The sequence below is a fragment of the Centrocercus urophasianus genome, unplaced genomic scaffold, assembly GCF_019232065.1.
Source record: "Centrocercus urophasianus isolate 14NV4802_14NV808 unplaced genomic scaffold, USGS_Curo_1.0 seq_14, whole genome shotgun sequence".
Lineage (NCBI taxonomy): Eukaryota > Metazoa > Chordata > Aves > Galliformes > Phasianidae > Centrocercus > Centrocercus urophasianus.
In genome coordinates, this window is record NW_024884586.1 from 43,941,615 (window position 1) to 43,959,656 (window position 18,042).

Below are 18,042 nucleotides of genomic sequence, written 5' to 3' on the forward strand. Positions count from 1 at the left end.
AGACTGGATGACAGATGCAGATGAAGGCTGGGATTCATCTCAACTGTTTTCAACTGCCAGAAAGACAGGTGTTTATTCTAAGCTAATTACAGAGCCTTCCTTTATAGCAGTGGGAGAGTACCAGGCACCTCTAAGAAGTGCTTTGTTCCTCTCATGTTGGTTGTCTGTCCTGGCTCATCTTAGACATCTATCTTTGCTCACCTCAACTGTTGAAGATGTCTGTTGCTTTCTGCTGGAGCCAGAACCCAGGTGGGTGCCTTGAAAATGTTTAACTACACATGGCTGCCAAACTTTAGGAGACCTTGTATCTACAAACTGTTCTCCAGGTTCCATACATATATATTCTTTTATTATTGTTAGTTTTAACAGTGGTAGTACTGCAATTGTCTGCGGAGATAAAAAGATTATTTGATTTCTGCTCTTCTCATCTCCTTCCCCAAACTTGCATGTATTACCTTGTAATGTCACTTACATTTATGAAAACACTTCTGAGCTGAATGTTTGGGGTCAGAAGTGCAGTACATCGTAAATTTTTAATAAATGTTTGGAGTTCAAGTGTGAAAATCCATTATATAGATTATAAATTTCTTTGAACATGAATGTATCTTCAAAGCGTAGTGCAAGTGCTGCTCAAACTGAAATAATAACAGTGGTCTTCAGGAGCTGTGAAAAGGAACAGTAATTAAGGATCTGGAGGAGGGTCCAGGGAGGGGAGGATGAGGATTGCAATAAGAGTGCAAGAGGTGAAGATGTAATCAGTGGCTTTACCCAAGTGGCCTGTTGTGAAAAATTACACAAAATAATCACCAGTAGCAGTGATAAGTAGTTTGACCAGGCAGTGAACACTGTGGAGGGGAGGGAGCTGACATAACTCCATGTAAGACAGCTGATTTGCAGTGGACGACTGACAATTGTAATTAGTACATAGTTTTATATTGATGTTTTTAATTCTAAACCTGACAAATGAATGCAAGGTTACTACTCAAATGAAAAAGTATGTAAGCAGTGCTTAGCATTGGTACCACACTGCTTAACATAGAGAAGGAAGGGGGGATTTAGTCTTTCTAGAACTGAGATCCTGCCTGAGATGCAGAAAATAATAAGTACTAAAAATACATTGTACCCCTATTAGAAATGCCTGCATATATTACTTGCTGTGGGAAAAAGAGGTTCAACTGCATGCTTTGAATTGACTGTTATTAGTATGCAGCATTATGTGCTGAATAAAAGTGGTAATGTTAGCCATGCAGTGTAAAAACATCACGGTGAAATAGAGCTTGTTTTGCAAATTGCTTTTTCTTTCATCTTATGCAAAATGAAATCTTTGCCACACTTCATTTCTAATTTGAATATTCATGAATGGAGCTGGTTATAAGGCAAAGTACTGCGACTTCATTGCATGTTTACTTGTATCTAACTTGCTTTAGAAATGTATTTAAGAAGAAACCTACTCCATTAGGAAACTAGGAAATCTGGAGAAATGAATGATTTAAAAAGACTTTAAAGCATAGGTGTATAAAATTGTGAATTTATCAGTAGTCCAGTGTGTGTCCTTGAAAGTATTCACAAGTTCAAAGCTATATTTATGTCTAGATAGAGTGAGGTTCTTTAACTGTGGGGTTAAAAAGTGGGCATGGGTGTGAATGGGTGCATGTCTTCATAAGTTGAAGAGTTCTGTTAATTTTTATTATTTGAAAAGATTCTGAAAGCTATTTTAGTCAGACTTTAAACTTTCCTGGAGTCCTTTGGTAAGAAGACGACATATTTCTAATGTGAACCAGATGGATTCGTTTGAGGGTTGCTCAGCCCTTGACTTTTCTGAAATCCTTTTCCTTTGTTTAAAGCAAAGATGACTTACATTTTGCTTAGAAGATGTAATAGAAACTGACTAAGGAAACAGTACGATGAGAAGATTTACTTTTCAGAAGTTACTTTTTTACATTGATAAATGCCATACCAAATGGATTTTTAAAATCTTTCTTGATAGCTTTCTTGGTGACCTTTTATTAATACTGGGTGTGAAATATATTTTGTAACGAAACAAAATACAGTGCTTTGACCATAAATCTTATCTATAAGACATTTGGATGACTTTGAGCTTTGGGATGTTTCTCAGACAAGATGGATAACAACTTGAATCTGCAGAAAGCAACAGCAAACCTCAGACTAGTAGTGGGGCTGAGACTGCATAGAGACTTTAATGTATTCTCTTTAACTTTAGAGGTGCTAAAGAGGTTCTTCAGAGGAGGTATGTCAAGGAACGAGACGAGCAAAGAAAGCTAGAGTTGGTCACTTTTTTTACCAAGTCCAAACAAGAAACGGAAACCTTTTGATCCAAGTTACTAAAAGCTCTCTCATCCTGACCTAAATTTACAGTTCCTGTGTGGAGGGAGATGTGAGAGGACAACACCATCAGCAGTATCTTACATTCACTTACATTTAGAGTTGCAAGGTTGACCTTATCTCAGCAGCCAAGAAACTGCATGTTAGAAATTTAGCGCTGTACACACACAAAACACACAGAAATGTGTTAATTAACACTGTTCTGTGTGATTGCTAAGGACTCTGTGGTCATTTTAATTTTTTTTTTTTTTTTTTAGATTGCTCCCAGTATGGGATGCTGATGGTGAAAATAAGCTGACATAGCTCCAGGTATCAGAGTGATGCATGAAAAATAGGCAGAGTTGGTGGAAGGGGTATTGGCTGCAAGGTGAAAATAAGCATTTTTATAGGTGAAGGTGTGGTTTGTATCCCCTTATACTGTGTATTTGAAACTTCTGCCATGGTGTTGGTTTTACAGTTGTGGGACAGGGCAACTATCCTCAGGACTCAGACCCTCTTGGTGCTCAGATTACCACCTGAAAGCACAGTTCTTTTGATCCTTCACCCCTCCAGGCTAAGCAGTTATTATTACAGCTCTCAGATGGAAACAAATCCATAGTGGCCTTTTTGACAATTGCAGTCAACAAGCAATAATAAAAAATGTTGGCCCAGACTTCACCTATACTAATCAGAGGTAGATTTAAAACAAGCAGACTTCAGAGATTATTTGCAGTTGATAATCTACAGATTTTACCTTTGTTGGGTTTCAGGTTATCTCAAGGCCTGTTGCTGAGGTTAATTGCCTTCAAACTCCCAGAAATTCTTTGTAACTTCTGAGTAACTCTCTGAAAACATCTTGAGTTTATGCAATGTCTTTTTCAAAGTAATAGGGGTTCATAGGACTCTGATCTGGAAAATGTATCATAAACCACACTTTAAGTGAAAAATGTCTCTTTTTTTACCCTAGGTATTTAAATTTTCTATTCCCCCCTCTGAATTAGTTTCTTTGATTTGGACTTTTCTGTTTGTCCATTTCACTTCAGTGTCTTTCGCATAGTACATTTAAGCCATGTGTATTATCTGATTTTATCTGATTCATTTATCCCACTCCTCCCAACATTAGAAATCACCTTACAAGAAGGGCTCTTAGGTTTTGGCTGGAGCTCAGAAATGTCATCCAGTAGAGTAAGACTATATCTAATCTAGAAGGGCTTTAATGAAGCTGCCATTGTTCTGCATTATGTTGGTTAAGGGTGGGCTCCTACTGAATGATGCCTCTCGGTTTCAGAGGTGAAAAGCTGAGGAACCAGATAAATTCCAGATAAGCTCAGACTTTAGTCAGCTGAAGACAGGTGGAGGAAAAATATTTTATAGAGGTCTCTATACCCCATGAAAGGAACAAAGGAACTGGGCTACATGGCTGGATACCAGTGTGAATTACCCAGTCTCCCTACTTGCATAAAATAAGGCTGAATACAGTACAATGTTTTGGAACGCACTTTAACGTTTGCTCTATAGGCTGAATACTGCAATGATGACATGTCAAGGTTGTGGGATTCCATATCACACTGCACAGTGAGAGCATCTCCTGTTTTGTGATATGAACAGCTGAGCATGTGGCAGACGTTGACGTTCATTGTTACTTGCAACTGGAATCACTGAAAGACCCTAAGAGGCACTTCTGAAAGGAGTTTTAAAAAGCACCTGTATAAAATACGTCTACGTTTCTGTTTGAGCATTTGGGAAAAAATTTGTGATAGAGTTTGTAGATGTTTCAAGCGTTTCATATGTGTGTGTTTAATGGAATGGATTGCCACTTTGCTGAACATAGTATCAAATCGGCTTTGTTAATTGAAAAAGATTTTTCACATTATTGCTAATGATGTGACACAGTTTTGTTAGAGATGGTGCATAAAATAGTGCTACTTGGAATGACATTAACGTATGCATTTAAATTCCTTCTTTTCCATTTATGTGCATTATTGATTTTATTTCATTGCTGGGGAGATAATGGATTTATAATTAGAATACAGTCACCATAATCAATGATGAGATTATTAGTCTTATAAATAGAACTTTAAAACTGCTATGAGGTAATTTCCCAGTGTAACGAAGGATCAATAATTAGAGGTTTGCTTTGAATCTTAAAGCAGTACTTGTGAGAGTCTGGCATGAACCACTTTTAGGGAAGTGAGTCCATATAAATCATTATACAAATTGATGTTGTGGTTTGACACGGTGCGAAGTTGGCCTGTTATTATTTTAGTTTGGTGCTCAAGTGCTTATGAGTTAATTCCTCTGGGTTTGCACAGCTGGCAATCTCTCAAAATTGGACAAGTTTGTTCTTTACTGGTATCTAATTTGGAGGAAGCATCTGAAAGGAGCCTGCTGCTGTATTTTTGATACTGTTGGGCAAAGATAATGGATCTGCTATTCAGAACCTCGCACTCCTCAAAAGGGTGGTAATGTTGGTCAAGGTGGTTACAGCTGCTGTAGGAAGCTAGTGGAAAATGAAGGGGAGAGGGTCCCCTTAGGATGACTGGCTTTGAGCATGGTCTGAGTTTAGTTGGTCTCTGCAGAATAGCTGTGCAGATATTGCTTCTGTTCTCAGCAGCCTCTTCGGATGACTCTGAAATTCTTATGGGGAGTTAGTGACCTATGGGACTTAGTGACTAGTTAAGATAAAAAGACCAGTGAAAAGGTAGGTGTAAGTTGTAAGAATGTTTTTCTGTAATTGCTAACTGCCTAACCCTCTAATTTGTCAATATCTCTCTGCAAGGCCCCTCCACCCTTGAGGGAGTCAGCAGTTCCTCCTAATTTAGTATCATCTGCAAATTTACTTTGTATGCGTTGTTTAGGTGTGTCTTAGGTTACTATTATGTGTGTCAAACCTCACTTTGCCCTTCTTTGCCCACTCGTGTTTGGGAAGATCTGGAGTTCCTCATCATTGGCACAGCGTTTAGCTTAGCTACCTGAAAGACCTTTGGGACATCTACAGGGAATCATGGCTGTTTCTGCATCTGAGTTGCAGAGTTTCAGCATGGGAGAGTAAGCAGTGAACAGCCATGAGGAAGAACCGGCAGCACCTGCACATCTCCTTCCCTGATTTGAAAGGTTGGCGTCCTTCACCAATTATCACATGGTCTGAACTGTCCCTTGGAAACTTAATGCTGCTTAATAAGCTTGCTGGCGATGAGCCCATATGCTTTAGATTTTGTTGTACTGAAGAACCAGCTTTCACTTCACGTAACTAGGGCTTGTATCTCTTCAAGTGAGATGCACTAGTCAATAGGTGCCTTGCGCTTGGTAGCTGTCAGGCAAATTAGTCCTGAGAGATGTTCTCTTTAAAGTAGTTATGTGTAATATATAAGCAGTTCAAGCATGATTGAAAAAGAAATTAGGTATGACATTCTCTGGCCACTTTTGTCTTTTATTTGCTGACATTGAATGTCAATTAGTGTCACAACATAACTGGAAAATAATGTAATAAAAAGGAGATACAATTCTTGGAAGCACGATGATTCTGTTTTACAAAATAGAGAAAGCAAGATGCAGTGAAACTTGGATGGAGTTGCCTGAAGTCACTGAGAGATTTTGTTGCAGCCTTAGGAAGGCACTGCAAGTTCTGCTTCAGAGATTTGTGTGTGTCCTGTGTTTTGTTGCTAGAGACTCATCTGGCCTGTGGAACTCAGTCCTAATGGAAAAGCATTTGTCTTCTGGTAGGAAAACAAATCCTAAGCTAACGGAAATTTGCATTATTATGAGCTTGTTAATGAATTCCTTTGCTTGCTCATATCAGCCTCTGACAAAAAGCAGGGATTCAACTATATATTTGTCCATTCGAACAAACAGTTCATTTTTAATTTTGACCACAATGGTAAATTAAAACACCCCGAGCAATAAACAGCAATATTTTTTTTTGGCTTTGGAAGCTGTAACTATTGCAGTGTCAGCAGGGATGGTTCCAAGCAACATTTTCTGATGCTTGCCTGGAGGCATTAGAAGAAACCGTTCCTCTAGTCTGGCTGTTTTAAATTGATTGTACATAGAAGGTCCTGACTTTGAGAGTGTGTATGTGTAGCAGAGTCTGTGCCCTTCCTGACCCTTTCATGTCCCCCCAGCTTTCCAAGTGGTGGCTTTATGTGTACAAACAGGAGAGTAACGTTTGTGTGTTTGGTCAGAGAGCTGTGAAGGAGGAAAAAAAAAAAAAAGTATTGCTTGCTGCTGCTTTCTGCACTGCTGTTCCACATGACTGAGGTGTGAGGTCACCTGTGTGGGTACTGAAGCTTTGGCTGTGGAAGGCTGAGTAAGAATGAGAGAATGCTATCATTGCAAAGGTGTGAATGGGAGCAGGGGAGCAGCAGGTTCATCAGTGCCCCCTATCACCTTTGTGCTTTCAGATCCTTGGGCTGCACTCTTTCTAGCCTGGGAACACAGGCAAACTGAAGGAAAGAATGGACGCTTCAGAGACTGAGGAGGACAGCCCAAGATCTGCCCACAAGTTTAATAAATCTCTGGGACTGAGGAGCATGGTTTATGTGAGATATGGGCCAGGGTGAGATCAGGAGCCCCTGGCCATAGAGGAACTTTCTTCTCCATCCTTGTACCGCACAAGACATCAGCACTGGAAGCATGTTGGGTATCCCTGTCCATTCATTTGTAGAGTGAGGACAGTCCATGAAACATACTCTGCATGATTTTTGGTAGTGAAGATACAAATCCTCAGTGTGTGATAGTAATTCAGATAGTAGACCAAAAAGTAAGAGCCCCATTGGGCTCTCCTCTCTCTGCTTTCGGATCTCCTACAATGTTTTCCTGTCTGACAGGCCTTCCTATTTCTGTTTAATTCTACTTTTCTGTGATGGTTTTTTTTTTTTTTTTTCCCCCTTTCTGCCTCGTCTTTAAAGATAAAACAATAAGCCAGGCATTAGCAACTCTTGTAGCTGTAAACCTATTTCAGAGAAGGGACATTATGCTCTGTGTTTGATTCACATTGAACACACAATGCTCATAAAAGTCTGAATGTACAGGTTTAGGCATTCTTGTTACCACTTTGTAGCTGTGGGTTATGAAACAACTGCGGTAGTGTACTGTGGTTGCAAAACTACCTTAGTTATTTTATAATGAGCCCCAACAGAAACATTATCAAAAGGTAGTATAAAGTTTGTCCAGAACATGTTTCATTTGATGATGTATACGTGGTTAACTTTACGTCATACTAGTCAACCCGAGAGGGAGACATTTCACATAGGAGGCATATGCTTGGGGGGTAGGAGGCATTATATATAGTGTAAACGTTACCCAGGTGGAGATTTATGCCATGTTTCCTCTAGTTAGTAGGTCACAGAACTTTGGTATAAAACATTTATGAGGAAATACTGTTTTGTCGTATACGAGCAAGAGCCTTAATAGACTGCAAAATCATTAGATCAAACAGTTCTTACGGTTCAGTTTGCTGTGATGTTGTAAGTCAAAAGTGGAAAATAGCAAGTTAAAGCAACTACTTAAATTCTGCCTTTTGGCCCGCAAGTCAGAAAGGGGTAAAAACAGCTTGGGAAAAAGAACGGTCCTGGTAGAGTATCAGGATTGATGTTGCTAGAGCTTCAACTGCAGTTTATTAGTGAAGTCCTGCTGAATGCATTTGCTATGGGACTAGTTTTTGGAAAGATAATAATATTGAGTTTTGATTGTACAGGTGTTTACAAGATATGGGGTGATGTTTCTGTAATTTTTCTTCCTTCCCACTTCTGTGAGTTTGTCCTTAATACTCGCATTTAGATGTTGAATCGGATTACTTTCTTCTGCAGTTCTCTTTAGCCTTCTGGTTTTCTTTTACCATCATAGTGCTGTCCAAGGATTGATCTATTTTTCTCTATGTAGATTTTTATATTCCCTTGTTTGCTTCTTGCCTGTCAACAGGCTTACGTTTTACACAAGTTGCAGAGGTGAAGTGGCAGCACCTAGCTTGGCTTTTTTGGATCTGTGGATAAAGGTCAATGTCCAGAGAATGGAAATGCTCAGAAAATTGAAAACATTTCAGCTTAACTTTTGGCTATGTACTTGAAACTTGTTAAGAGCTTGCTAGGGTTGTAATTGTCCTTTAGATGGTAATGACTTGACAGCATACTATGTACCTGGAAATTTAATCTATGTCCAGCTTCTCTATAGTGTGATTTTAGACAAGTCTGACTTGTTTAAACATGGACAGATGTTTCCTGCCATCTGGTCACAGCAGGGAACCTGTGTGCTGGGAACCGGGGATGGGACAGGGGATGCCCTTGCCATACCCAGCGCATCTCTGCAGCCTGAGGATGTCAGGTCACCTCTGTGTCTCTCTGTCCTCGCCCTGAGCTTTCAGGAACTTGGACTGGGAGCAACCTGTGCCGCAGTTGTTTGCTGTGGCCCTGTCAACCTTGGTTGTACGTGCAGATGCTGCCAGCCAAAATGCAGCACATCCAGCACTGCTCCCACATCCTCAGGATGGGCACTGGGACCGCAAACCAAAACCCTTTCATCACGGATGCACTCAGACCTGCAAAACACCTGGTGTGACATTCTCAGCTCTTGCCTTTGCTGTGCTCTTATTGGCACCAGTCCCTGTATGAGTTCAGAGAGAAAGTAAAGGGAGGCAGCACTATAGAGCATTTTTGGAAATCCTTCCTTTGAGGATTGGCTGTTTTCCAGAGAGTTAATGGTTTTTATCACCTCCACGTTTTTCTTAGAAAATTTAAAAAAAAAAAACCAAAAACAACTCAACGCATTAATTTCTGGATGGAGGCCTATGATATCTAAAATATTCAGCAACTCTTTATAGTGACAAGTTTGTGATTTCTGCGCTTGGATTTGAGTGATTTATGAGAATGTAGTAAACAGAAGCACAGTTCCCTTTCAGCCACATGCTGGAGTCTTTTCCCTGTGCAGAATTCTGTGCTTAAAAAAAGAACTTTGTAGAGTTACTCCTGTTGTTTTAGAGAAATATTTTCCATATGTAATCCCCAGAAGAGAAGGGTCTGAGGTGAGGATGAGGCGTGAGATAATTGTCATGCTTAAGTTAAAAACAAAGCCCGCTTAGTTGTACCATTCAGCATCCATAGGAGACACAATCTGAAGCAGGAGTGTGCAAGAGAGTCTCATAATCTCTGTTTAGTTTTCCTGCCTCAGGGGAAATGACTGAAAAATTTCCTCATACCTGAACTGGATTTTCTTGAGCCGGTAACAGTCTTAGTGTGTGACTGTAAGGAGGGATGTACCCATGGAGCTGTTTCTCCTAAAACTTTGAAGTCATCCTTGGTTAGCTGTTGTCCTCAGGTATTCTGTTTTCATTTCTTTCTCATGATCCATCTTCTCTTTTCTTGGCTGGTCTCCCTGTGCTGTAGCGGGCCAGCCTCGAATAGTCCATTTTGCAGAAGTACTGGCACGATTCAGGAACCTAAATCGAAGAGGACGTTTGTGGGATTGCAGCCTGGAAATGCCTCAGGGCATGTCCCCTTGGGCAGGTGTGTGCCTGTTTGGTCCAAATGGGCTCCTTACTTGATTTCCACCAAACATGCAGACAGTGCGCATGTGGTGCACAGAGGTTTAAAAAAAAAAAAAAGAAAGGGGGGGGGGGGTGTTACAAAATGAGAACATGGCCATCAATGTTTGACTCTGTAGCCATCTTCCTTTTGGAAAGCTAATTTGTTTTCCCAATTTATTTATCTGTGCTGAAACGTTGCTTTAGCTAGAGATACTGGATGTGCCTGTAGGAAGGTTGACCTTGTTCTCCTCAACAGCGGAGATGTAGCTGTATCCTGGAGAGCTGAAAATGATTGTGCTGGAAAATGCTTTCACTTTACATAGTGCAAACAATCCTTGAAATTAATCCTAAACTTGGAAGAGCTTGTATGGCTTTTTTCACAGCTTCTTGGTAAGAATTAACATCAGTCTTCCTGCAGCGTTTAAGAATGCTAATTGAGTAAATGAAGACTTCATGAAAAAGGTATGGATTGTCCTCAGCGCTAGGCTTCTGATGAATGTATCTTGTTTGTCTTATTTCACTTTTTCCCCCTCTACAAGAGTTAATGGTTTCCCATTGTCCTCATTCAGTGTAAATTTCATGCAAAGAGCTGAGAAAAAATACTGTCAAATTTACCCAGAAATTGTAGTTTGAGTTTTTAAGAGTGTGGGAATGGCAATTTATCGGTGTCCTGGGCTGTTCTATGATTCTATGATCCAACTTAAATATGTTGGCTAGGAAACGGGTGTTTGAAAAGTATAAACCATCTGCTATCTGAAAAATGAGTTTAGATTTGGATGTTTTGAGTTAGGTGCCTGATATGTCCACAGTCATTGGTCTCTTTTAGAAATGTAGGCTTTTAAGTTCTCATATAAATGAAAAAGTGGTGAAGGAAGCATGTGTGTTATCTGTTGCTCGTGTTTGTGTTAAACGTGAATTGCTTTTATGGGAATTGACCTGTCAGAAGATGAATGCTTACAAAAAAGCAAAACCTGATCTGGTTAACAGATTCCGGTCAGTTCTGTCATGCTGTCTTGTAAAATGGCATGCTGTCTTGTAAAATTCTCCAAAGTTTTCTGATAAAAACAGTTTTTTATCTTCAACGTATGCATATGTTAAAGTATTACAGGTTAGAAACATGCTGCTGCTTCAGTATTCTTTTTTCAATGTTTTGCTTAAATGTGACTTCTTTCTTTCAAAATCCTGCTATCTAATGTTGTCCTGTTAGAAGCGAATGAAAAAATATTCATACATTTTGGGAATTCAGCTTTACCCTGCAATTTTTAATCTGAGACAGTGCACGTGATAAGGCGTGTTGTGGTTGTCTTCCTGGCAGAACATAAGGGAATATTCAAAAACTAATGCTAGGAGTGGCTGCTGGTGGGGTTTCCTTCCCTCTTGTGCTGGCCTCTGAGCATGCCAGTCCCTCAGTATACCAGCTCTGGAGTTTCTCATCCCTTCTCTCCAGGAACTAGTCTTGCTTCACCTCGCTTCATCACTTTGCTGTGTTACTCCACTTTTATCACTCAAATTGCTTAATTAGGTGAAGCCTAGGGTGAAGTGTGGTGCTGTGTGCAAGTAATCACTCAGGGCAGCTTGGTGTTACAGCTGATGCAGCAGCTTAGGTCAAAGATCTGAAGTCCACCTTTTCCACATTGGCATTTGATTGTTTCTGTGATGTGTCATGCATTCTTCTTTTGGTTATTCTCTTATGCATCTGGTGTATATTTCCTAATCCATACACTTCTGAGCACTCAGTAAGCTCTTCTCATTAGTAGCGTTTTACATCAGTTCAGGTAACTCAGAAGATAGCACATTTGGATCTTTCCCAGTCTGCATGTTTTTCCCTGGGTGCCACATACTTTCCATGGTTGGCATAGATCAAGACCATATGCTTTCCCTATGAATTTGTTCAATATTCAGGTATTTGCTTTATCCACTGCTTCATAGTCCTCTTTACTTCATCATTTAGTTTCAAGCAGCTAACCATGTGAGCAGATTTCATCCTTCTCCAATTCTCATTTCTTGGCTGTCCATGTGTGATTGTTCAATGTCAGTAGCTCATGACTGGTGTAGACAGACTTCATTTTCTGTGTGTTACTGGTGTACCATTTTTTTTGTCATTCTTGATCTATAGCACTGCTAAGAAATCTAATCTTCTGGGACGTGTGTATTACAAAGTGAAGGATTTTTGTAAAAGGTTATTTAAATCTTCAAGTTAGGCTTTCAGCACAAGTAACTAGGATTAAGTTAATTTGTTCGTATATTCATCTGTCTCAGCATCAGATCTCTGAAGTGTGGTCTATAAAAGCATTTTTTGTTGCAGCATTGTATGATGAAGCATTCGTCACCTCTCCTGTTACGATAACAGCGTCAGCCTTTGAAGTGCAGACATTCTGAAGAGCTGAATGCACTTCCTCCCTGTTGACTTCTCTGGGAACTAGGAATTCAGCAGTCAGAACCTATGGGAATGAGTCCAAATGAACCTCTAGACACTCAGCCAAGCACTGCGTGGTTGGCAGAGTTTTCCTGTGTTTGATACCTAATAGCAGGGTTGCTTCAGTTCTTATGAGAGCAACTCTTTTTTCAGTGTCTGGGAAAGTTTACTGTCTGTATGTAGCTGGGAGAGCTTTATTACCATGTTTATATATCTGTAGATGTAAAACATGATCTACAGCAACACAAAACTTAAAATTTGGTGGCATCCCAGGAAATACTTAATTGCATTTGTGCTTCATTACAAGACTGTCTCCTTTTCTGGAATTTATTTTAGCTAATTAGTTGGAAATGTCAAAGTAGCATTTCAGATGTCAGAAATGTCATATATTATCATATGTGAAGCAATTACCTCTTTTGACAAATATTTATTGTGGTGTCGTCTTTAATTAAATCTTCAGTACTCCTAGACAGAGAGAGCAGGTTCTTCCTAAAAGGAGTCCTTCCAGCACTGACAATGGGTGTTTCTGAAAGCGTTAGTTGCTAGGGAGGATATATCGACATGGCACAGTTTCACAATGCTAGTGTCTGTCATTTTGGCAAAATTGTAAAACAGCCACCTCCCTCCAAACTCAGTCTCAGATGTCGCAGATCTGTTATGCTGAAGAAGATGCAGCTCCTTTTGTTCTTCTTCCACTGGAACTGCTTCTAGGAGACAAAAATGCCACGTGCTTATCCATCTTAGCTGCACAATGCAGAATTGCAGGCCTGTATAAACATTTTAAAAAAATCAAACTTTTCGTTTGTTTTATTTAATACCTGGAGTTATTCTTCTGGAAACTTTTTACAAATGTGACTCTTTGGTTTTTTCCTCTCATACAGATAGGTCTTGTAGATGATGTGCCACTGAGAAATAATTTCTGACAGTTATAACTGAACCAGATAAACAGCTCTGCCAGCTCCCAAATAACACTTCAAAACAAAAGGGTTCTGCTTATCGTTTTCCATTTCTTCATGCCTGTCAAACTATTTAACTGTGCATTACCCATCACAAAAGGTCTCTGTGTTTTTCTGCTTGTTTGCTGCAGACATGGCTTTTACCTTCTCTGGAGGACCTTCTGTAGTACGCTTGTCCAGCTGTATCGCTCCTCAGCTCATCTTTGTGTTCATGCTCACACTCTTTGGAGATATTGCATGTAACTGTTCCCTGTCACGGCCTGAAATTCAGCAGGAGTATTAACTTATATTTCCTTTTATTTCTTTTTCAGGCAGAAACAGCACCAGAAAGTGTCTGGGATGGTCCCAATGTTCAGGTTAGCTCAGGACAGAACAATTCTGACCCCACAGGACCCGGCGGCTCAGCAGCTTCCCAGAGCTTGGTGGCTCCAGCTGGGGTCTCAGCAGGTGCCTCGGCTGCAGCTTCGTTCTTTATCAGGTTTGTCACCTTTCTGTTTTTTGTAACTGCTTGTGGATTTCCAAATGGTTGTGAAATGTTCTTCAGACTTTTTTGATGGGTAGAAGGTGAAGTGTTTGGTGCTGGTTGCTGAGAGGTAGAGATGGTCACCTGTGGCTTTAAACTGCCAGTGGGGAGCAGGGATGTGACACTGACATCCCATTTCTCTCTCGGCAGACTTGAGCAGGAACCTTAGTTGACCAAAACCCAATCACATGCCTGTTAGTCTTTATCTAGTCCTTAATGGACATTTCTACCTGTAGCAAATCTGGTTTTCAATAGTTTTTCCTTGGAGCAAAAGCTAAAATAACAAAGTTTTTACACTTGGATCAAAACTAAAAGAGGCTTTTATTTAGATTTTTTTTTTTTCAGCAGCATGGCCATGTGTGCATATATAAGTTGCTTTTTTTTCTTTTTGTTTTTTTTTCCCCTTGTTGGTAGCAACAGTTAAAACGGCTTAAGACTTTTATAGCACTAGGATAGTGCTAGAGCAATCTTCTTTTTTCCCTGTTCTTGGGTCTTATAATGAAAATCAACTGTTAGTTTTGTTTGTGAAACTTTTGTTGTAATTAGCACTGTTGTCTAAATGCAATACGCTGTCAAGCAGATGGTATTCCAAGCAACAAAATTCAGGGCTTTGTACTTGCATTCCAAACTCCTTTTTAAATTCAAAACTGAACATGTTTTGAGACAATATTGAAAAAAGCATATGTCTGTGAGTGACATTAAAATTTATGCACTGAGGATCCTTTTTATTCTTGTAAAAATTGTATTGTTTCTTTTTCCTTTATTTTTTTTTTTTTTCTTTTTGCAACATTTGAAAAAACGAATTTTAAATTATAATCTGAAGTCAACGAGAGCTCTTCAGAAAATAGCACTTGGGCAGATGAATGTGGTATGATGAGTCTGAAGCATTAAGTATCTGTGTACCACTATGCTTCTATGCAAGAGGTAGGGAAAGGTCTGTGCCAAGTGTCGTGTGTGAAAGCTCGTGTTGTGGGTCTGTGCTGCAGGTTTAAAGTCGACATAGAGAAATGTTGCTGACAGAGGATAACGTGTTTTGTTTTAAGATAGTTATTTGAAGTTGGTGTGAGTGGAGAGGAAAGTGAGAGGAAAAGCTCAAACTTTTTTCTTTTAGTTAACTAAAGACAGGTGAATCCTTTCCATAATATCTACAGTGGCCAGTTGAACAACTTTTATTGTAATACTGGGGGCATGAACAACCTTATTTAACCTACTGGAGTAGATTAAGCTCTATGATTTCACTGGAGAATCCAGAAAATAACACATTTAAAACTGAGAGAAAGAAATCAGTGCCTAATAATCTGAAAAAAAGATCCCAAATCTTTTCCTCCCAGTGATGCTTCTGTCACTGGTCAGCAAAACACAGTTCTGATTTCATTGTAGAGACAGGTCCTTGCTAATGATTGTCACTGGCTTAATTGAAAGATTCTTCAAGTGCTCAGTCTTGAAACAAGACTGAAAATGACATCACTGTGTTTGGATCAGGCCCTAATTGCTTCACATGAGTCTGTCTTTTGCCCTGACTGAATCAGTTTTATAGCTTTAGCAGCCATGTGCTAACTAATGGATTATGAAACATTTTAGCTCCTTGCTTATTCCCTATGCATTTTCTCTGTCCAAAGTTCTCGTCATTATTTTAACCAAATAATAGGGCTGGTTGATTTTTTAAAATTTTTTAAAATTTATTATTTTTTACAAAGCACTTGTTTCTTTTAGCAGTTTCCCAAGTTAGTATTTTCATTATTTTTAACTATATTGCTGATAAATGCATTTCAGCTTCATTTCTCAGTCTTCTCAGAGCCCCTCTTAAGAGGTGTTTTTTTTTGTTTTTTTTTTTAATCCCTAAAAGCAAGCATTCATGGGCAGTCTTAGGAAGATAGGAGGAGAGAGAGTTCCAATTTGATCCCTGGCAGTCATATATTCATTGAACAAGTCCTCAGGTGGATACTGTTGCCTAATCCTGGCCAGGCAGATCCATCCTCATCAGCATTAATCTCCGTCTCCCACAGCTCCCCCTTTGCTTCTAATGTGTCCTGCTGTGAGGGCCTATGGATCAAACTTTCAATGCTGTCCCCTCCTCTTGTTGCTGAAGTATAGCCCTTGGGAGGAAGAGGAGGAAGTCTTCAGAGATGAGAGGGAGACAGGTGCTGGCAGAAGCTGGGGTATAGGTAACTTATTCTGGAAGTGTTAAGTATTAGAATCAACAGTTCTAACAGTTTTTCTTCGGTCATGGTGATCAGGATTGATTGATCTAAGCTTTGCATGCCTATGTCTTTGTCCCTTTGCACAATCCAATTTTGAGAAATTGGTGGAAGGTCATCTCTGCCTTGAATCCTTAGTAGCAGTGTCTTCTCTGTCCTTCACCTCTCATTCAGCTAAGCCTCTCTCAACAAGCACCACTGGCAAATGCTGCAGTCCCTATTCATCATATTTTCTGATTATTCCCTTGTGATCTTTCTCTCTGTAGCCACTTAAACTGTAAACTTAATAGCAGGGCCAGTCTGTTATTTGAGTTATGTAAGCCTGGAACACATTTTGCCTTATTTGCTTCCAAAGTAAATACAGTTAATATATTGAAGATTTTACAAGCAATCTTTTTTTTTTCTTTTTTTTTTCCCCCCCAAAACATTCCCCTCTTGTCTTTCTATTGAGTACTTCCATCTTTACAGGAGTCCTTTTTAAATAGTGGCTGTGGATGGGCCTTTTCCTTTGGAAGAGGGCTGTTCTGTCGTAGAAATAAAGTAGCTAGGCAAAAATATGCATGTATATTAACTTTCAGTGTATGAGGGTGCAGGGTTAGTTACTTCAGAAGACAAAGCCTTTGTAGCTTGCTTGTGGAAACTGCGTCTGTGATTTACTTAGCAGTGGCAACAGTAGATCATGAATAAAGGCTTCCAGTCTTGTTCTTCATGAAGCAGTGTTAACTGTGTTTGTACAGGTCTGAGCACAATTAGCTTTTGGGTTGTGGCGTGGTTTGCTGGCAGCACATAAATGTCTTTCAAATTAAAACTGGAATCTCTATTCGGTGAAATGGCACCCTTTGACTCTTGCTTGTGGGCTGGCTCGTACCTGTGAAGTCAAGTCTGTGCAACTTTTTTGGTTTACTTGTTTGTTTTTCACTCCAGTTTATTCCTCAATGACAGTCATAGTTTGTAAGGTCACAAATTCAGAACACAGCAAAACAATATTCATATCCTTATGTGGGAAAAAAACCTAATAGCTGCAGCCAGAGTCTTTACCTGGTGGTAAGAGGTACATGGGGTTAAAATGAATATCTTCAAGATCTTTGTAGTGAGTGCATTGATTCTGTTAAGTGTGTGTGCAGCCCAAGTTCATGTATTCAGCCAAAGCTGTTTTTCATTTGAGTGTCATATTTAATTTCTTTAAGCTTAATTATGCTCTGCTTTTCAAAATAAAGAAAAAAGAAAAACATTCATTGCCTCGAAATGCAGAGTCCAGTGTGGAAGTGCTAAGTATTCAAAATCAAAGCCAAATATTAGAACCAGCAGACAGAAGTGTATTAAGAAATTAAATAGTTTTAAGCCTTTTTTCCTCACTCTGATCTGTCATAGAGGAGAAGAAGCTTTGATTAACTGTGCCACACAAGCAAATTGCCAGACATTACTCAATGGTCTTGTTACTGAAGGGCTGTGGAGGATTTAGCCGAAAAATGCAGTTTCTCAGTAGGTCACTGTCAGAATGAGAATGCTGGAGTAAAAAGTGCAGCTCATCAGCACTGTTGGCTGTGAAGAGGCTCCCAGTTGACCCTTACAGTGCAGGTGAAGTTTTAAGTGGGCATTCCTCAGATTTAAGGAAAAATGCAAGTGGGCTTTGCCTATTGGTGTGGACTGAGCCATGCCTTGCTGTAGTACTGCATACTTTGTATGTGCTTCTAAAGTCTTCTACTGTTCTTTGTCGTCTCTTTTTTTTCTTTTTTTTTCTTTTTCTGTATAAGCAACCTGAACAAACTTGAAATTACCAAGGGAAAATATGTGAGAAAGCTGTAGGACCCTTCTGTGAGCTCTGTTCTCTTATGCTTTCGACTAAGTAAATATTGACTGGTTTTGGTGGAAAGCTGTAATAAGCTGTTAGATTTTGTTAGCCAGACACCTGGGAAAGGGTGGAGGTGTTGTATCGGAGAGTAGGCAGAAAGACAGTGAGGAGGGGAAGAATGAACTTGGAAGAGGTTAATTGTTTAAAAAGAAAATGCCACTCCCATGAGAGAGAAATCAGGCCCCCCTGAAAATGAAACAATTGCTATTAATTTGTGATTTTTTTTTTTTTAATTTTACTCCTTTTTTTTTTTTTTTTT

The 18,042-nt window shown here is 39.5% G+C and overlaps 1 protein-coding gene across 1 annotated transcript in view; it reads left to right on the forward strand.

The window, feature by feature from the left end:
* The window catches only part of KIF26A (kinesin family member 26A), a 96,263-nt gene that overhangs the window by 34,026 nt on the left and 44,195 nt on the right, over positions 1-18,042 (forward strand). The window contains exon 4 of the mRNA XM_042813616.1: positions 13,522-13,688. Within this exon, the coding sequence (XP_042669550.1) occupies positions 13,522-13,688 (167 nt within the window). The remainder of the gene's footprint in view (positions 1-13,521; positions 13,689-18,042) is intronic.